The following is a 22056-nucleotide window of genomic DNA, read 5'->3' as shown; positions in this document are numbered from 1 at the left end:
TATATATATATGAGCTAAATCACAGGATGTCTCTAGATCTTTAGATTTGCAAACCCTCACTTAGTATCAGCTGTCCACATGGAGTCTGTGTGAAGGGGCGTGGAAGCCCAAAATGATGTAATTTTGGCTGCGCTGACCTCGATTTAGCCATTCAATGATAGTTTTTTAAGAGCATTTTTTAAGAGCTTTTTTGTTTTTGACCCAAAAAAACCTAATGCTGTTTCATATTGATACACAAAAACTCCTTCAAGCTGCAGCTTTTCTCCCCAGTGCAACCCTTCTGCAGAAATGTATCCACTAAAACTTGAGACAAAAAAAAAGAACTGATGCAAACCAGAGACTAGCTGTATATATTTTATTTCTTTATTTTTATTTTTATTTTTTTACATATATACAGCTAAACCAGATGCAGTTTAATTGTGTTTACAGGTTGCTCCATTTTTTAAGTTTTGGGTTTGCTGTTGCACTATCAATGCCCTTGTGCACTATGTTGGCCATCCTTTAATAAGCTTAATGTGTGGATAAAACAGCCAGCTGGCCAGTGATTGAAATCACCCATCTTTCCTTTGGTAAAATAATAGAAAAAATACAGGGTTATGTCACCCATCTATCCCCGATATGGGACAGCAGGTCCTGATACTGGTTCCTGGAAAAACTGAAGTACCCCTGGAAGTGACATATGTCCAGAGGCAGCTCCTGAAATGGTAGTGGTACTTCCTATGGAGGCAGGAGCACAGCCCTGATGCCATTGGTCAGCTTTCCACATTACATACAGCACTTTTCCTAAGTCCACAATACTGTTAATCAGACAATAAAAACCGGCTAGTTGATAGAAGCTCCACTTATTTGATGCCGCTGTAAAGCAAGCTGGGTACATGTTGCAGCCTTGCGTTTTGGAATGGTTTGTGAGACAGACAAAATGTCAAGCGACCAGCAGCAGGTGAACAAGGTGAATTGTTTGGTGTGAACCAGACTAAACCCAAAACATTGGCTGGCCATACATTTATATTTTGGACTGGTACAATATATACTTATTGATACAGGGAAAGGAGCTCGATCATAGACAGTTTTCGGAGTAGAGCTGTTTCCCCTCCACATTGAGAGGTGTCAGCTGAGGGGGCTAGGACATCTTTTTGCTTTGTGAACCACCTCACTCTGGAAGTGTTCCAGGTACGTCCCATCAGGAATAGGCCCTGGGATCGCACTGTGCAAGCTCAGTAAACCAATGCAAACTTTCTTAGATTAGTATGCTTTGATGTGAGGCAGAGAGCAATCATACCTGCTAAAAGTTGAGATTAGGTGGGTCTTCAATCAGATTAACTAGCACAATGACTGTAGCATTTGTTAGTGGTTAACGTAATAGTCACGGAAATTTGTTTTTAATGCAAAAAAGCTCTTGGATTGTTCATCCTCCCTAAAGAAGAGCCTAATCGCCATAGGTGGTGTGATAAGATAATACTGGCTTGACTTTCTGAGGAGATTGAGCGATCTTAGTTGGTGCCAGGTCAATTGACTAAAACTCTAGGATAGGTATCAATGCTTCTTCAGAAATATTTATATAGTATCTATAGTGCTACCTATAGTCCGGCTGCCTATTTGTGCTTGTATTTTGACAGGAAAAAAAAAAGAACTCTGGTTGGTATCAGATTATAATGAGATTAAAGTAGAGGAATAGTACTACTATTGGTTTTTCGAGAGAAAATAAAGGCCGTGGGGAAAACCCAGACCTTGCTCGGGGGTTTCTCATACATGCTCCAGGGGGAGACTACTGTTGCTTTTAGATAAACTAATTGATGAGAGAATGAAATTATGAACACGATTAGAGTCATTCCAATAATATTTGATTTACTTCAGACATAAAAAGCAAATATGTACTATCTAAAAAAAAAAAAGCTCAGATGTATACCCTCTTTTACTAGTTAGATTTACGGCAAGCTCAATGATGTTGGAGGCACTGCATTTCAAAATCTAATTATTTTCCTCCCTTGAATCCTCCAGTGGTCGTGTGAAACCCCTGCTTGGCCGGTTCAGTGAGCTAGAAGCCTTGATGTCTAACATGAACATTAAGCCAGGCAGCATTGATGCTGTCCTGCTGGATGCAGGCTGCTCCTCCATGCAGATGGATCAGGCGAAGAGAGGCTTCTCCCTCAGCAAAGACGGGCCCTTGGATATGAGAATGGACGGTGAGAGGTAAGATGTTTTCTACGTACTCTGGTACTTTCATTTGGATATGCTGGATTTTTTTTTAAGCCACTAGAAAATTTAGATAATTTTAACTGTTCACTGATTCCATAATTATCGATGCATATTATTATAGGGGTGTTATTAATATCAGCAGATATAAGCTATTAAACAAAACATTTAACACTGACCATTCCATCAGCCTAACCCACCGATATAAAAGGTAACTCGTTTTTTGTGACAAAAAAGTGAGGATTATACCAATAGCCCCAAAAGGTCGCATGCTCTCAAATCTGGCATAAGTTTGCTAAAGGAAAAATGCTGAATTTAAGATGTTGGTGGTTTGCAAGGTTTAAGTTATTGAAACGTATAGCCAAACTGTTATTTGAAATGACTACAAAGTGTAGAAGAAAGAAAACTAAATAGTTGCTCTAAGTAGGTAATTGGGAAAAAATATCAGTATTGATTATCATCCAGTGTAGTTGTAAAATATCGGCATATCAGATATCAGCCACAATTCCAACATAGTGCATCCCTAGCAATTATCTCACGCTGAGCCTATACTGAATGTAGTGAGGCTGCTGTGCAGCTGCGGCACAGGTTTGCTGCAAAGTTACTTGAACTGAACACTGCAACCCGGCTAGAATAGCTGCGGCTAGTCTGCAGAAATTGCTCTAAAGACAAACAGACGTTCAGATTCATTCTCTTTCATGGAGTTGAAAAACTTGCTCCTTGTGCATTCATATCCCTTTTTATGCCCCAGTGGCCCCTCTGTTTCTTTGTGTTTCTGTTTAGCAGTTGCAGGGCGATTAAAGGAAAATTGTCCAATGGCCACCATACTCGATCCGATAGTTGATTTTATTTTGAAATTCACAGTGACAGGTTTTTTTTCCTATACAGGCACCCAACTTCTTCTGTTTGGCGTGTACATTTTGGGAGCTTGATGCTAGGAACCCTGCGGCCTCCCGCCATACCACCTTCTTGCTAAAACATTGTGTCGAACCACACAGCCTCAGTAATGCAGCTGCACCACACAGCGGCTTATACGCGTGTACACGTTGATTTTGATTATTTGAGTTCCCAGTAGAGTCTACCCTGCATGGAACTCAAATAATCAGCTGCACAGCATTCAGTGCGAGCCTGGTGTTAGATGTTAATAAATGAAAAGGACTTACATTAAATTCTTACATAATTCTTTAAGCGTCCTATGTGCGACTTAAAAACACAATTCACATCGTAGAAGTTAAAAGAGCAACTGTTTTTTGATATAACTTGATCCCAGATAAAGAATTTATGGAGTTCTTTATTTATGTTGGCCTTTGCTTGCCAATGCAAGTTTTTTTTTTTTTTTTAAGTCAACATTTAAGTTTTTTTTTCATACAATAATACTAAACATCAAGCCAATATTAATAGGATAACTAGTACTACTCTATTTGTTTAGTGGATTTTTCAAAGAGTCCGTAAATAAAAATGAAACATTTGTAATTCCCTGGGAATTTCTTACGTTTTCCATTATCTACAAAGTTATCAAAGATGTTTGTGGGTAATCATAAACTCTATAGCAGGATGATGTGCCTGTTTCCTCAGTGATGCTTCAGTCATTTAGATTGATAACTGCTTAGCAGCTTTTGATTGATGAGGAGGGGAGTCTGTCCAGGGAATAAAGCTAAATATTTATGTAGAATTAACAGAATAGTATTTTCAGATATAAGATGGACAGTGCCACATAGATACCATCCATCAGTGACTGGCACATTAAAGTGCCAGACACTGATGGATGGCAGTGACTTGGACGATTTGGATGGTTCCTATTCCTCGTTTCCATCTTAGTTCTTACCGATTCCGATTCTTTTAAGAGGAAGGATTATAACATTAGCTGGCTAACTGGACCTCTGTCTGGATAAAATAGTGTGAACCTCTTTATAAAATTAAATTTTATTATACATATAACTCTGTAAATTATCACACAATTATTTTCAACCCTTAAATATTATTTTCACATTTTTTGACAGAGCTTCCTGTTTGAATACATAATTAAAATACATTTCCATATATGCATTGTCTGATGCTTCAGGTACTTATTTGGAATAAGACCATTTTATTATTTACTGACCTGATTCTGACTATGGTGCGGTTCTCGGCTGAGTGTGTGAGCTGCAGGAAAAAGCAGCACAGCAGGAAGGCATCCTGACAGAATTTATATCCTCAGCATTGTTTACTGCACCTCAGCTCCACTCAGCTAGACATTGAAGTAGTGATGTTTTAATATTGTGGATAGAGGAATGATTAGATTTCATAATACATTGTTTAGTTAGTGGGTTTAATTATATGAAACAAATCCCAAATGAGCTAAATTAAACAATTGATGGAGTTAAGCTTAGAATTATTTACAAGTCTGACAGATCAAGATTAAAGTGTTTTCCATTCTATTCAGAATTCCTGGGAAACAAGGCGAGTATCTGTTAAGATGTGAAGTAAGATGAAGAAAGTATAAAAAAGGCTCCATTTCCCTCCTGAAGGTGTGCTATAAATTAAGTGGAGAAACAAATTCCCTCTGGAGCCTACCTTGCAACACCAGTACAGCAGGTTAAAGACGAGTTAAGCAATGTTTAATTATGTCAGTTGCAGCCTTTGCATAATATAATCCCATCACCAGTGTTGCAGGTAGCCCACTGGTCATTTTTAATTTAGCTTTACGCCAGACTTTTAAATACGACACAAAGAGATAGTTGCGCATACACACCTTTGGATTCTTCGTCACTGCTATTAGGCAGCTTCGAGTTCAGTCAGACTGGACATCTTAACTAAGAGTTTAAGAAAAACGATTTTGGGAGAATTGAAAGGTTAGAACTGGTTCTGATCAATTCTTGGTACCCAACCCTACTTATCAGCCATGGTAGTACAGGGCCCCTTTTGCCTTAAGACCAGCATTAATTCTTAGGCAGGGATTAAAGCAAAAAAAAAAAAAAAATCCTGAGCCTGAACTACATATATATATATATATATATATATATATATATATATATATATATATATATATATATATATATATATATATATATATAAAAAACTGTTTTCTCACCCCTCGTGGGGTGGTATGTGTCATCCTCAAGCTCGGGTCCTCTACCAGAGGCCTGGTATATATATATATATATATATATATATATATATATATATATATATATATATATATATATATATATATACACACACACACACACACATATATATCCGTGTGTGTGTGTATGCCAGTTGGGTGTGGGGCATAGCATCAGAGATGGCATGAATGATTGAAGACTAAATTTGACTTTACCAAACATGGCCAGAAGATGGCAAAAGTGCATCTATATCTAGTTTGAATGAAAGGTCGTGTTCAGTGAGGAAAGCACAAACCCTTATTTTTAACTCGCTAACTCGCATACACGGTCAGTTATTGATACTGGTAAATTAGCTCTTGCCGCAGCTCCCGGCAAACGTGTAGTGTGCGCGACCGCACAAACAGCACTCACCCCCTTCCTCTTCTGTTTGGCTAATATTGTTAGTTTCAGAACGCTCCTTTGCTAGCACTGGCTGACAAACGCAAGAGGGATTTCAATTGCCAATTTTAGATTTATTTACAGTCAATTTATTTTTGAGTGATTTATTTATTTATTTATTTTTACCCACAGGCAATTGCTACGAGCCGGAATACTTTTAATTCCTGCTTAGGGCGGGCATACACTGTATGATATTTTCAATCAGCTACAGCGCAAACTGTAAAACGAAACCATGATATCTGCTCTTAAACCCAATGCTCTTATGCAATCTGACTATGAAGAAGGAGAATTCCCATGTTTGCACATGTGCAGTAGAGACTGACACGGGAGTGGATTTTCACTCCTGCCCCGTCCCACTCCTACAGAAAAAAATTGTGTCCCTTCCCGATCCAGGGCCAGAGTAGAAATCTAAATTCTGTCCCGTCCCACTCCTGGTGAAATTACTCCCACTCCCATCCCGCTCCCATTCAGAATGACTCCCGCTCCTGCACCACTCCCATTCTTGTTTTTTTTTTTTTTTGAACGCGGGTAAAAAACAGAGCGGAAGCACTGTTGGTTTTTGGGTCGTGTAGTTTTTTTTCACTCGCATTATAGTATAGTCCTCAAGGAAAAAAATTACAAAATGGCGGCGCCACGCCAGTACTGGATTTTTTTACTTTCTATTTTATTTTATTTTTTGGCATCGATCCTATTTTTATTTTTTTTTTGTCATTATTGGTTTGCTCCCGCTCCCGTCTGCTCCCTTTAATGTTTAATCGTGTACTGTCCCAATCACGTGATCACGTTACTAATACTGACTCCCATCCCACAGGAATTCCACGGGAATCCCGTGACCCGTGGGATTCCCGAAAAAATGTCAGTCTCTAATGTGCATTGTGCGAGGTTGGGGCAAATCAGCTCGTAAGCGCTTGTAGTAAGTGTATTTTATATCAGACTTTAGAAAACCTTTACTATCTAGAAAGTTTTAAATTTAGACAATTATTTTCCAAAGGTTAGGTTTTCTTTAAAGATTTTACCACTCAAAGTGAAGAATAGAACACTCTCCAAATTGTTTTTACTGTAATATATGATCAAGTGGAAAGTATTAAGACGGAGCTAAACAAATGGCTATTTAGTTTTGAAATGTTCCTTAAATGAAAAAAGGGAGCAAGACAGTGATTTCACATGTCAGCCAAGAAAAGAATTGAAAATTATAAGACTAGACTTTGGAAAAAAAATAAGCAAGAGCCTCAGTAAGTTTAGAATAAAGTGCAGGAGGTACAATAATCAAGAAGATTTTGGACGTTTAAAAAGGCCGTTATATGACTCCAAACCATCTTCTTAAGGATGTTTTTAAATAAAAGGCTCCTTGAAAATGGGCCTGAAATTGGCAAGAATTACAGGATCTAGCCCAGGTTTTTTTTATCAGATGTCATATGACTGCATTTTATAAATGCAGTAAACAGCAATAAACAGGGTCCACATCTGAGGACAGACTGCTATTGATATGTGCAAAAACAGAGGTTCCAACAGTTGGTAAGACCTCTTTAAATAGCCAAGGAGGGACGGCATCATTTGGAGAACCTTAGGCTCTCACCAACAGTGTCCTGTAATCAGGACAGAGTCACACGCTGGAACTGGTCAAAAACAGCAGAGCAGGTGACAAAGATTCAAGGGTCTTAAATGGCTGGGGAGATGAGAGATCTAGCAGAAGAGACTTTACCAATGAAAAAGTGAAGAAATTTTTCAAAATCAGTGGGAGCGGCCTCTGTACCAAGTCGAGTCAATCTGACAGTTAGACAGAATAATAGTAGATTTTCCCTCTTAGCATTCTTCACAGTTCTCTGATAATGTCACCAGCACTCATTTAATACTTGAAAAGTAACCTGTAGTATGTCCCTTTTCCTCCTGTGCTCAGCTTTACGGCACTCGCATCTGACAGCGCGAGTTGTCTTTTACCCAGACTGTGATCTTTTAAGGTGTTTGGTTTTCAATGGAGCCATAGTATCTAAGACAGTTTGGTAGATAGAGTGAAACCATGATCTAAGCTCCTCTGAACTGGACTCAAGGATAATGGAGGTTGCAGAAAACTGAGCAGCAGTGGAGGGGTTAATGAGAGATGGCGCCTAGCAGCAGATTTAACTACAGTACAGGAAAGAGCATCATTAAATAGTACAGGCATATGATCAGAAAATACCTCTTGAACAAATGTCTAGGTTAAGAATGGGCAGACCGTATGATAGAACCAGATCAAGTGTGTGTCCGCGCTTATGCGTTGGTCCAGACACAGAATGCACAAGATTAGAAGAGTCAATGAGATTTAAAAAGTCCCTTGCCTTATCAGGACAACACATGCATATTAAAATCCCCAACAATAAAAAACACAGTCATATTTGGCCATGATTACACCCGGGAAATCAGAAAAGTCATTAAAAAAGTCCTTATCATATCTAGAGTGTTGGTAGATCACATCACACAGTACGGTGTTAGAGCTACCCAGCTCAGATAAGCACAGTTCAAAGCAGACAAATGAAGTCGATCGCTGTTTGCATTTATAGACCCTCTTATAGACCATAGCTATTCCTCCTCCTCCTAGATGTCAGAGGGGAGTTAAAGGTTTAGTGGAGGATGCTCTTTTTCTGGGTGGATCATCAAAACATGTGGTCCTCCTTATTGTCAATCATTCTGGTGATGTTTGTGTAAGGCCGTCCCCATTTTCACTGATATATTCTGACATAGTGGAAAAATTGCAAATCTTCTTTTGGTAAGTAAGCTTGTATGAGCCATGCAAACAGCAACTGTTAAGCAGAGCGTACACGAGGAGAAATGGGCTCTCGCACACTTTTAATAGACGTTCCCTGTTGGGATGTGGTACAGGGTTGTGCATGTGCAGTTTTTTTTTTTTTAAGTGGAGACGGCAGGTCTTTTCAAAACAAATTTGCGACAATAGCAAGTATCCAGTAAAAGTTCAGTATCTTTGATACTACTTTATACTAGTATCAATGTTAATACATTTTGCTTAAAGATTACATTAAACGGCAATCTGGAAGAGGTATGAATAATTGGGAACCTGAACAAATTGCCCTCAGCTGTATTTTCAGTGGTTAGAATGCAAGATCATTTAAAGCAAATCCTCTGCTAATTTATCAGAAATTCTTTGGTCTTTTTGGATGTTAAAAAAAAAACTTTGAAATAAAAAAGCCATAAGAAGTACTCCATCTCCTACCATCAACATTTTTTTCCTATTACCATAAGTCTAAAAATAATCAAAGCAAAACTTTACCCTACAGTAACACTTTGAGTATAGTTTTTTTCTGTATGACTAAAATATCTGCCAATTTTCAGAATCTTTTTTAACATTATGCTCCTAATCATTCTTTCATAATTAAGAAAGTTAAATGTCCCCAATGTTTAAAACAGCAATTAATAACCTGCTATTAAGTATATAAACAATACAAACAACTGTAGCATGTATCTGCAAAAATAGTAAAATATGCTGAGAAAAATGGCTTTATTTTAAACAATTGCATTATCTTCATACCAACCTCATAACTTAACCTCATCATACACTTATGAAAAGGCAGCTTTTCACTTTTTTCCCCTGCCTCCAAATCATTTTGTTCAGAATTGTCCCCCATACAGGCTTTCAGCTGTATCTCAGAGTTGTCAGGATTCGCCTCTGTCAGCAAGGACATGACGTCAAGCAGCTTAATTGGGCTTCTTTTTGTGCGTAGGTACCCTGACATGCCCTGCGCTGCTGACGTTGTGAATACCTTAGATCAACAGGCTCTTGCATCTATCCTCACTGCATATGGGGAAGAAAGACACGCCAGGAAAATAGCTTCAGCCATTGTGGAGGCGCGTCGTGTCAACCCCATCACCCGGACACATCAGCTGGCCAGTGTGGTTGCAGGTAGTGAGACTCTACCCTGATTAATTTCCTGCATCATTCTTGGGGCTGTAAGGGAAAATAAAACACAAGTGGAGCTATTAAGGCTGTCTCCTGAGGGACACGTCTGAGAAAATTAGACTGACTGCGATCTCAGCCATCAGCCTTTTTTCCTTCTGCTTCAGTTTAAGGTGTTTTTATCCACACCTTCTTTTAAGAGGGAAGATGAGACAGAGATGGAGGTGGCTGGAACAAATGTGGCTAATGCCTTGAAAACAGTATTTCATATGCAGTTACCCATCTTCCTCCCTCCCTCCTTCCACACTCCTTGTTTCATTTCACCCCCCTCTTTATTGACACACAGATATACACCTAACAAGCATCCAAACACCCACATGTCCTCGGACAACTGATGTACGTGTGTGTACAAAATGGCTTAGTTATATTTTCAGTGATTGTTTTTTATTCTAGCCTTATGAATTCATTTTTAAGATGCAAGATGTCATTGCAGCAGTTATTGAACAGTGGTGTATGCGTCAGTTTCACCCTGGGAGAACAGGTGTAAGTAAGAGCAGCTGTTTGATCTCTTTTCAATTGCAAGGCGAGTAACAATTTTTGTTTATTTGAAACAATCCTAGACATCTTGATTTAGGAAAGTTCCTTGGAGAGCAGCTTTGACCACCTGTAGCACTGATGCGTTCAGGAGAACATTAAAACCAAATAAATTTAAATGGTGTGGTATGTGCAACAGTTTCCATTGAAGAACAGCTTAAACTGCTTTACCATCACTGTTGTGTTTGGCATCCATCTTAGTTTTAATCTTAGTTTTAATCTTAGTTTTATTCATTTGGACAAAAATGCATATTATGTTGAGTCACATTTCATAAAAGAATCCAAAAGATTTAAGATTATTTGTTGTCTGTTTTACTACCCCACTGCATATAGTGTGCAGCTCACTAAGACACGCGGGGAACAGCAACAGGTCTGAAATGCTACATCTCCATCCATGTTTCAGTCACTTACACATGGGTAACCATGACGACGCAGTACCCTTGCTTCTCAGCCATAAATCCCTTCATGTTCTACACATAACAGTGACACATGTAAGATAGTAAAGTGACGATAGTGTAACCAGGTTAACTTTACCCTAAAGTTACCAGCCCACTTATGCCAAAGGTTATGAGAAAAACATTGTTAACTTTGAAATTTATCACAAGTGGATACATGTGTCATTTTTGATGGTTTTCAGTGTTTCCCCTAGCATTTTGGCCTTTGGGGATGGGGGGGGGTATTGGCAACAGATGTGGCTAAAGAGAAAGACTAGAGGTTCTCTAATCTATCATCAATTTACTGTTTCTTATAAATCTGTCTTCATTTTCTCTTATCTGTGTTTCTCTATTTTCAGACTTTTTTCATCTTTCAGGTATATTTTCATTCCCCTTTTGACAAATTTTGCCCTTCAACCTTTTATCCAATTGCACCATGGATACAAATGGAAACACATTTTAAAACCACTACATTATTTGCAGTATAAAAATACTTTTTTCACCATTTAAAGCTGTTTTTCTTTGATGATAGAAATAAAAAAAAAAGTTCAACTTTTTAAAGCTTGCTAAACAAGAAGGTTATTAAAAATATCAAGTCAAATATAAAAAATCAAAACAAAGCTGTATCCTAAGATACAAACTAGCCCTGAAAATTTATAACTTTTCGGACCATTTTCAGAAGGTTTGGACTACAATCCTTGGATCTCTAGATATTAATGTAATTCTGGGTTGGCATTGCTGAAGACTTGCTGCCAACTTAGCCCTGAATGTTGGACCATAACCTGGAACTATTTTTTTTTGTGGTTCCTGCACTATTATCTTGCAGTTCACTTCTTCCCTTCTGTTCCCTTCATTTCATGCTCCTCCTCATCTGTCTCTTTCCTCTCCTCCTCCCCAGTCCTAGTATTGGCATTATCCTGTCCTTCTGCATCAATTTCATGATCACGACCAACTCTGACCCTCTTAGCAACAATAATCGACTCAGACGCCAGCAAGGTGGAGGTGGGGTACTGGTATGGGCTGGGATCATCAAAGATGAGCTTGTGGGACCTTTTCAGGTTGATGATGGAGTCAAGATCAACTCCCAGACCTACTGCCAGTTTCTGGAAGACACCTTCTTCAAACAGTGGTACAAAAAGAAGACGTCATCATTCAAGAAAAACATGATATTATGCAGGACAATGCTCCGTCACACGCATCAAAATACACCACACGGTGGCTGGCCAGAAAAAGTCTAAAAGGAGAGAAAATAATGACATGGCCCCCTTGTTCACCTGATCTGAACCCCATGGAGAACCTGTGGTCCTTCATGAAATATGAAATCTACAGGGAGGGGAAACTGTACCTCTCTGAACAGTGTCTGGGAGGCTGTGGTGGCTGATGCACGCAATGTGGATCGCAAACAGATCAATATACTGACAGAATCTATAGATGGAAGACTTTTGAGAGTCATGGTGAAGAAAGGTGGCTATATTGGTCACCGATTTGTTTGTTTTTGAATGTCGCAAATGTTTATTTCTGAATTTTGAGTTGTTATATTGGTTTACCTGGTGAAAATTAACAAATGAGATGGGTATATATTTGTTTTTTATTAAGTTGCCTAATAATTCTGCATATTAATATTTACCAGCACACACAGACATCCTCATAAAATGGCCAAATCTAAAAAACCCACAAACTTCCAAAAATAGGAAACATTTTCACTTTACTTGGATTTAGTTTTACATATGCATATATATATATATATATATATATATATATATATATATATATATCTAGAAGAGCTATATGTTTGTATATTTTATCTCTTTTTTATTTTTATCTTGATTATCTTGTGTAGTTGGATGGATGTGTGTGTGTATATATATATATATATATAACTAACTGGAGCGTGTAACAAAAGTAATTTCCCTCTGGGATTATTAAAGTATTTCTGATTCTGATCTGATTCTGAATTGTGGCCTATTAATAAAAATAATCCTCAAAAATACAACTTGCCTAATAATTCTGCACACAGTGTTAAGATACCTCAGTTAAAACTTTAACTTCAACAGTCACAGGCAGTTCTAAACAAATGCGTTTTTAACTTTGTCTTTTCAAGAGCTTCATCAGCTCCTAAAAAATTTCATTGGTGGGTTTTTTTTTATGCTCACCTGTTGTCAGAAAATAATCAGAAAAAGTTTTATGAAGTCTGATCTCTGAAGGAAGAAATGTTTTTAACCGTTTTTTACTGGGTTTTCATCTTTATTGCAATTAATGACAAGTTATTTAAAAATAGGTGAAGTTTGAGTCCTCCTGGTTTCATCTACTCTGGTTGCATGAAAAAAACATGAAAAATAAAAACTAAGCCTTTAGATCAGCTGGAAGCCTTGATGTTTGAATCTAAATTAAAAGCTGACAGAAAAGGTACATGTCTTTATATATAATAGTTCTTACATAGATGACCTTAAACAGATGGGTATAGAAGAAAACTACAGCACATTTGGCAAACTACTTTATTCAATATACATAATGAAATGTACATAACTTGCACCTGGACCTGTGTTTTTTTCTTAAATCCCTCTTGATTTGTTTGAATCGTTTAAAAAATACACACAAAAAAACATCGTCTGTCTGAGTAAAACTGTTAAAAATGTCCAAGTTGTAAACTTAAATCACAACCTAAAATGTGAGGTGTGATTTAATGAGGTTCATAGTCTATGAACAAGTAAATATGAGCACTGCATCAGTTTACAGCAATCATTTGCATTCTGGCAACAACGTTGTAGGCTACATGTTGTTGCCAAAGTGCAAGCTTTGTTCGAAGTTCCTTCGGGAAAAAAACAACCTTGTAAAGTCAAAAATTCATATAAAGTGTTAATGAGGCTTTTGAATGTTCTGAATGTGAACAGGTGAATGCAGACAATACGTCTTGCTTTCCTATTTTATTATCATTATATATTCTCATTTAGGCTTTGAGCTATAACATGAACTCTGATTCTGAAAAACTGGCTTTACACTCTCTGTTTGACAGTAAATGATTCTTGGAGCTTGCAGTGGAGCAGTTCCAGACCACAGGAAGCTCAGATTGATACATCTATAGTATTAATTCTCGTCAGTCAAACCTTTGCATATGTTTATTACCTTTCAATGAGACACGTATTTTGGATAAATTGAATGGCAGTGAAGTTTTGAATATTGTTTCTTCCTTTAAACTCCATAAATTTAAATAATTATTTGTTTTTTTGAAAATATAATACTTTGCTAAGTTTTTAACAGCAAACTTTAATGGTACTAATTGGCTCTTTTTAAGAATCATGAGTAAAACTGGCAATATAAAGATTAGAATACAGATATTTTCTTTATGTGCAATACATCATACACATATAGTATACTGACATCACTAAAGCATGTCAATAAGAAGAAAACTGAGCACATTAGAAAATTTTTTTTCTGCTTAACTAGCAGTTTAAGTCAAGCGGGTGATAAATGAAATGAATACAAATATGCTGGTGCCAAAGCCTCCTACAGAGTCATACCAGCAATGAGCTGATAGGAGTGACCTGCATATGTCCTCTATGCATTTCTGACCATTAATTTGTTTGGTGTTTTTTTTTTTTACCTCCTAGGTGTTCATTTTTTTTCTGTGCACAAGTTTGGAGGAAATTTAAATAAATAAAAATTTAAAAACAAAACTTTTAAATCTGCTATTGAATAATTTATTTTTAAAGGTAAGGTTTGTTTGCAAACCATTATTTTAATTGACATCACCCAAAACAGAAAGTCTAGTTTTTAAGTCTCAGAACTCTTCGGTTACAAATAACAAGGCGATCCCTTGTTTTGGTTAAATTCAAGAAATTGTTAGTGCAAAGAAGACGTTTTTTAAGGGTAGTGCATATATTCAACATAATTTTGAGATCCGAGCCATTCCAGAAAGCCTCATGTTAGCCTACTTTTATTCCAAAATTCAGTTTGATGATTATTTTGGATTTCTGTCCAATGTAAAATGGGGAGTTCTGTGACGCTTGTTTATTTAAATCGGGGGGGATGTACAATTTTTATTAAACGGATGCCTTCACCATTTGACTTGGATCACTGTGACGAGACAGGCAGCCTGGCTGGTTCAGAGGCTGGCAGCTCCCGTTCACTGCCTTTTGTTTTCACTGAGGCAGGTAGAAATAGAATGTCACTGTGCACTTATCAAGTTCATCGTTTCACATAACCGATAAGGGAATCGTAATCGTGAAAATCGTATCAATTCTCCACCCTACAGAGCACCTAACAGTTTAGTTTTGGAAGGAGCTTTCTGAAGCTCTTCACAAGTGGTCTTTGTCTCTTGGACAACTCTTTTGATAATTATTTTTGACTCCTCTGTCAGAAATCTTGCGAAGAACACCTTTTCCTGGTTGGTTTATGGGGGTATGATGTTTTTTCCCAATCAGGATTATGGCCCCAACAGTGCTCACTAGAACAAGTAGAAGTTTAGAAATCCTTCTGCAACCAATGCCATCATTATTAGCATCAATAAGGTTGCGGAGGTCTTGAGAAAGCTCTATACTTTTACCAATTATGAGATGTTTCTTGTGTGATACCAGAGACACCTTTTTATAAGCCATCATGTGGGACTGAACCAGCCGATATTAATTTGTACCGACAAGGAACAGGATTGCTTTCTAATTACTGAGAGATTTCGGCTGTTGTCTTGGCTTTCGTTGCCTTTTTGCACCTCTCTTTCTTCACGTGTTTTACACTTTTTCCCTGTGCCATTCCACATTATTACACATACATCTCTCGACATTTATGGTTTGATTTCTTTGTACAACCCCAGGCAAAAATTATGGAATCACCTGCCTCAGAGGATGTTCATTCAGTTGTTTAATTTTGTAGAGAAAAACATTATAGATCCCCCAGTAAATTTCCATTCCCAAAACTAACACCTGTGTCAAATTAAACCTGCTTGCAGTGGAAACACCATGGAGAGATGCTGCACCAAGTGGACTGACATGAATCATGGCTCCAACAGTAGAGATGTCAATTGAAACAAAATGAGAGAATTATCAAACTCTTAAGAGGGTAAAATCATCACTCAATGTTGAAAATGATGTTGGTTGTTCACAGTCAGCTGTGTCTAAAATATGGAGCAAAAACAAACGACATGGGAAGTTATTAAAGGCAAACATACTGGTAGACCAAGGAAGTCATCAAAGCATAAATGCTCAACAAAAGAAATGAGGATCGAATGGGAGAAAACTGGAGTCGACATCTGTGACCGAGCTGTAAGAACACAATAAAGTTAAACAAAAGCCATCATTAACACCTAAACAGGAAAAAAAAAACAAGGTTACAATGGGCTAAGTAAAAATAATTGTCAACTGGATGAAAGTCATATTCAATGATAAATCTCGAATCTGCATTGGGCAAGGTGATGATGCTGGAACTTCTGACTGGTGTCATTCCAATGAGCCTTGTAAAGATGACTGCCTGAAGAGGACATGCAGATTTCCACAGTCATTAATGATATGGGACTGCATGTCAAGTAAAGGTACATAAGGGTCAATGTCACGGCCTGCAAATAGTTAGGAATTTAATCCAATTGAAAATCATTGGCTGGTCCATGACAAGGCTCCAACCTGCAAAGCCGATCTGGCAACAGCAATGGGAGAAAGCTGGAGTCCATGCCTCAGAGACTGCAAGCTGCCATAAAAGCCAGAGGTGGTGCAACAAAATACTAGTGATGTTTTGGAGCGTTCTTTTCTTTTTCATGATTCCCAAATATTTTCTTTTTGTTGTGTATTTTTGTAACGGGGATAAATAGGATCATACAAAATTGGTTTGTATGAACTATGTTTGTTCTCTACTTCCAAACCGCATCTCTTCATACATGCCTACCATAAGTTTGTTTTGAAATTCTGAGATGCTGTAGATCTGGGAAGTTTTGACTGGATTTGACTAAAATTTTAAGCCTTTCGATATTAAATAAATATTGTATTTGAAATGAGAAATCTGCTTCCTGGTATGTTGAAGTACAAATAGTATGCATCCAATCATTTAATTAAGCGGTCTTAGTTTTGGGGAATATATAAGAATGATGCTTTAATTTTTAGATACTGATCTATCATTATTATCTTTTAATTTGACAAACTGTATCTTCTCGACGTTCTTTTTCCTGCTTTGTGCAATTGCAATTGCAGATCTTGACCTGACTGGAGCTGAGCAAAAAATAGGTTGGCTCCGTATTTTGACGGTGAATGACGGAGAACACATACGTGGACGGTGACATGCAGAGAAGCAGCGGTGGATGTGGAACAGTTCTAATTGATTTATATGACAGACAGTTACGCCACACGATGTACGTGAGCGGGGCGAGCAGAGACAGATGTGGATTCTGGGGGTTTAAGCCAGACTGTTGCCATTTGACAGGACATTAGTTTTGTATCATGTCTGATCTTCTGAATCTAACTGAATTAACATCCTCTGAGGCCCAGTGATTCCATAATTTTTGCCAGGGGTTTTATGTGTGATTTGCATGGATTGTTACCGACATATGGTGAAAATGTCATGTCAAAAGCACCTCTAGAAATATAGTTACTGAGAAAAATTTTGGTTTGTTCAATACTTTTTTTATCCTTTATATGTGCTCTTGTTTTTTTTATTTCGTTTACAAGAGGAAAAAGAACACCAAACATTTTAGTTTTTTTATCTTCCTGTCACTGAGGAGAGGTAGACAGGAGCTGGTACTGTGGAGCTGTGTCCCGGCTTGGGAAAAAAACACTAACACAGTAGAAAGAGCCGAAGTAGAAAACAAACTGCAGCACAGATAAAGTCCAAAATGTACACAAGCATTTCCATTTCCAAGCTGTTTCTGATTCATCAACTCACGACTTTAAGTATGACCTGCTGTATTGTAGCCCTTTTTTTCCCCGACTTTAACACAAATTGGGCTCATGGGAAGGGGGGCCATCACAGCAGAGACTGGAGAGAGGTCCCTCTTTTACTTGAGCAACTTTTTTTTTTTTTTTTGCATATTTTATTTCTAATACCGTGTTTGAAAAATGTGTCTATTTCTAATGTAGTTATTATGATAATTATGATTGTTCATAATTTTCATTTTGGGCAAGGTCTAGCACTGAGAAAAACTATATTTCATATGAATAAACTTTATTGAGCTTATTGAAATCTTAATGCACAGTTATCAATTCTTCGTGTTTTTAAAGATCATTTATTTTATATACTAGATGTTTTTTAATTATATTTTTAATTTCCATATTAACACTATGAATCTTGAAGTTAATTAAAGTGGATTCATGCCACTATGAATTTGGCTCAAATAGATCTGATTTTGAAGAGGCTTTCGTTTAATTTTGTCTTTTTTTTTTTCTTATAAACTTTTATACAATAAAATGATTGTATAAATCAGTCGGATCATTCTGGGCTGCTATTTTTTCACAGGAGTTTGATTGCATTAATTCTCACCCAGACTTTGTTGGAATTGCATGTATAATTTTGGTCTTGTTTATATTAAAGGGTCCAGTTCTTCTTCAGGTTTCTGTATTTTTGAAGTTGGTCTGATATTTTCTTAAGCATCTCTTTGATAAGATACAATTTATGTTGGATTCTATACCTCAAACCATGACACTTGAACATCCTTGCTTTGGCTTGGCATTAAGTTTGTTTCCTAAAATGCTCAAAACCCAATTTTTGCTTTTTGTTTGTGAAAACTTGATTTCCATCCATTTTTGTTCATTATAGATTGTTTAAGAACAAAATTTATCTTGACCCAACGATTTTTAGCATGAACAAATGTTCAGTTTCATTTTTGCTTAAAGATAAAAAAAAACAACCTGATTTCATTTAGACATATTACGGTTTTATTTCAAGTTGCTCTTAATATGGACCATACAAGCTATCCACAGGCATAAACTTGTACAAACAGAGCAATGTGAGTTTTTTACTGCGGTCCTGTGTTACCCACCCACCGTGTTTTGGTTCCCCCTTAACTAGAAGATTTCCTCTTTCTGTAATCTCCTCTGCCTCCATGGAGCTGCCTGCAGGACATTTGAAAGGTGAATTGGAGGAAGAGTGCATGGCATGGTTGAGCCAGAGCCGGTCCTTGCTGTGCAGGCATTGTATTGATTGAAGTGTGACAGTGTCACACCTAGTCCTGTTTAGTGCAGGACAGAAATGCCACATCACTCTCTATAGTTATTGCTGTATCTCTTTGGAGCTAGGTGACTAATTGTTCTTTTGTTGTTTACATGTAGTAGTAATGTTAAAGTTTAAATATTTCTAGTTGACTTTTGCTTTGACTTCAAAACCTATAGAAAATTTTTGCCTGACATATGTTGTAAATGCTTTTAGTTGGGGATATAGACAAGAAACTTATATTTTATTAACTTAAGCTAACGTACATTATTCTACAGTTAACTTGAATTTGACAGTGACACATAATTAGTGACACATAAGCCATAACGACACCATCTCCACCCTCCATCTGCTCCAGACAGTGCCTCTGATGGACCTACCACTCAGTCCAACTGATGCTCCCTCTTCACTCCTAACTTTGGCTTGTTTATACTTTTAATAAGCAGGGTTTTTTTTATTGCTGTGACGTCTTTTCTCTGAACTGATCAGTCTTGTGTCAATGTATAAATCAAGCTGTTTGAGTTTTTTTTTTCTCCAGTCTGAGAATTGTGCACATTCACTGCTAAGAAGAAATAAATTGCCATCTGTCATTTTCTTATATTTCTTTCAAAAGAGTCAGAATGTCTTGTAATTTCTTTAAAAGCTATTTAGCAATAGTTTCTAAGCATCCCAGAAGGTCTTTCAAAGCTTTCTTTGGACATAAACTTTTTCTGAATAACAAGTCTCAGGAGGACAATGCATGTTTCTTTTGCTGTTTGTTGGACTCCTACCAATAGTTCTTTGTGGATTTAAGCATATCTTGGGTACTTTAACTTGAAGGATGAAATATTGTTATGTCATCATATAACAGGTAGTTAATTAGATTTGGATCTTTGGCCACTGTGCATGCAGCCAGTTTGTTTGACTATCATTAGTTGAAGCTATATCCTTTTAACGTATGTCAAAACTTTTGAAACTTTCCTTTTTGATGTGGTCAGCCTCTGTAGCAGGGAAACCACTCAGCTTGGTATGTCTTATTAAAGTTGCTGGAAATCAAAGAGGATTTCTGTACACTTGTATCCAGGGTCCAATATTAACACTCGCCAAATGCATTTTCTTTTTGTCGGTTAATAGCAGAGCATCATTCGCCACAAGGCGACTAAATGTTTTCACCACAGTCTCTTACCAAATTTACCTGTTTGACTTTCTTTTTTTAGGAGCATTTCCTGCCTCCATTGTCCATGCAAGAAAAGACCGTCTTCATCGTCCTGCACACATTGCCACTAAAACATTCCAGGCACTGCGCATCTTTGTGAACGATGAGTTGAAGGAACTGCACACAGGGCTGTGCGCAGCGAGGTCGGCACTAAAACCTGGAGGACGGCTCTGCGTGATCACGTTTCATTCGTTGGAGGACAGACTGGTCAAACACTTCCTGCAGGATCGTGATTTATCTCATTTGGAGCAATGCCACTTCATTGACAACAAGAGAAATGGTAGAAGGGAAAAACTGGTAGACAAGAACAGAGAATGTAATAAAAATGCCCACTGGTTTCCTGTACAAAGAAAAGTGGTCACTCCAGAAAAAGATGATGTAAGAGAGAATCCTCGTGGACGCTCTGCAAAACTCCGTGTAGTTCTACGGCGGTAGTTACAGCAGGGATTGTGTTTTATGGTTTCAATATTTTTTTTACAGTCAGAACCATACTGTACAAATATCTGAGTTTTGTTGCCCAATAAAGCAGTGAAATAGTTTGTCCTTGAAATGTGTTATGGCTTTTGGGCCTTTTGGTTAAAAATAATACAGGCTAATGGCCGTTTCAGACAGAACGCAGTTTGACCTGCGTTTGCTGTAGCATTCAGCATGGCACAGCACTGGCTCTTCAACACTGTATTGGCTGAGTTACTGGTCATTTGTGCTGTTTTTTTCTGCAGCACAAATGCATCTGTTCCATACTAAGAAGCAAGAACTAGCCTACTAATTAGGAGAAAAACAGCAGCATGGAAGAGGCTCTGCATGTATGGAAACCTCAAGTCCAGGGAGCAGCTTCGGGAGTTCTAGCTCATGAAAGAGCTCTATTACCAATAAGACACATACAATTCTAGCTTTTCCTCCATTTTACCTTCTAGTGTCTCACCTGACAAAATGCTTTCTCTTGACTGCAGAAGCTCAGTATAGTTAAATACGTGTATCCTCTCTCAAAGGGCTGTAGCCCAATTACATCTGTATTTTACCCTCAAGTTACAGTTAATGCCAGGAAAATTGTTTCATCTTTTTAACCTTCATTCAACCTTCAATTAAATAAATAAATTGATTAAAAAAAACACCAGGCCTTTTAACGTATTTCACTATCAGTACACTGGTTTTATAATCCCTATTTGACTTAAACATTCTTTTGCCTTAAATAACAATTTACATCCATGGATGTTTTAAAGTGGGTATTGTATAGGCATTGTGTTGACCATTTGATGTGCATTTGTTGCAATATTCCTGCTATTTTTGCCACCTTCATGTTAAACAGGTGGCTGTTTTTGAATTGGTATTGTTGTCTACCATTGTGACATCACTGAGTAACTGATGTGAGTAGCTCTGCTGCTATGAGGTATAATGCTATGTTCAGACTGCATGCGCTGGAAGCAGCAAAAAAGCACCTGTTGCCTTATTTTTGATGCTTGTAAACATTAATGTCTGATGCAACTCAAGTGCATCTTTTACGCTCCTGAAGCGCATCAAGAAAAGTGTGTTCAGATACGTCTAATGCTTCTGCTGCTCCTGTGTTCAATGGCAGAAAGCGGGTTTGCTATATTTGCGGTGATAAGTGGGTAAAAAGTAGTTTTGATATGTTTTTAAGTGAGAAAGTCCACCTCAAAACATCATCTGTGCATCAGTTAATCAAGATTACAATCCTGCCTTCAAATATTATTTCATTGTCAGACCAGAACGAAAACCATGTAAACTGGTGGTATGCTTTCACTGGAAACCCTTTTAACGGCAGACCTGTGGTCTGCCTCTTGGGGGTCATAAGCTAAGGTTTGTGGTGCCTGGAAAGGGACGGTTTTCGGTTTTCATGTACGTAATCCAAATGGTAAGCACCAGAATAATATAATCAAATATATTTTGCTGGCAGGTTTCGACATTTTAAGTTAATTCAGGCATTAAACTGTTTCAGGGGGGTGATCATTGCGATCTGCATCAGCAGCGCTGTGTGAGTCTCCCTGCTGCTCCCAGATCAGCTTCTCTGATTCGTTGATGTGGCACGTCATGCAGCAAAAGCTCAATTTTTCCATCTCCAGCATCTGGTTTTGAAGCGTGTGACGTGCTCAT

General features: G+C 37.6%; 1 protein-coding gene across 4 annotated transcripts in view; it reads left to right on the top strand.

Annotated features, from left to right (window-relative positions):
• The window catches only part of mettl15 (methyltransferase like 15), a 102400-nt gene extending 81353 nt beyond the window's left edge, over positions 1–21047 (top strand). For all 4 annotated transcript variants that reach the window (XM_038283698.1, XM_038283697.1, XM_038283699.1 and 1 more), the window contains 3 exons: positions 1999–2190; positions 9431–9609; positions 19949–21047. In XM_038283698.1, coding sequence (XP_038139626.1) covers positions 1999–2190; positions 9431–9609; positions 19949–20382 — 805 coding nt within the window. In that variant the 3' untranslated portion in view covers positions 20383–21047. The remainder of the gene's footprint in view (positions 1–1998; positions 2191–9430; positions 9610–19948) is intronic.
• The last annotated feature ends 1009 nt before the right edge of the window (positions 21048–22056 follow it).

The sequence above is a fragment of the Cyprinodon tularosa genome, unplaced genomic scaffold (assembly GCF_016077235.1).
Source record: "Cyprinodon tularosa strain WSP-4 unplaced genomic scaffold, ASM1607723v1 ctg197, whole genome shotgun sequence".
Classification (NCBI taxonomy): Eukaryota; Metazoa; Chordata; class Actinopteri; order Cyprinodontiformes; family Cyprinodontidae; genus Cyprinodon; species Cyprinodon tularosa.
Note: the sequence above shows the minus strand (reverse complement) of the source record. Positions and strands in the feature narration are given on the sequence as shown.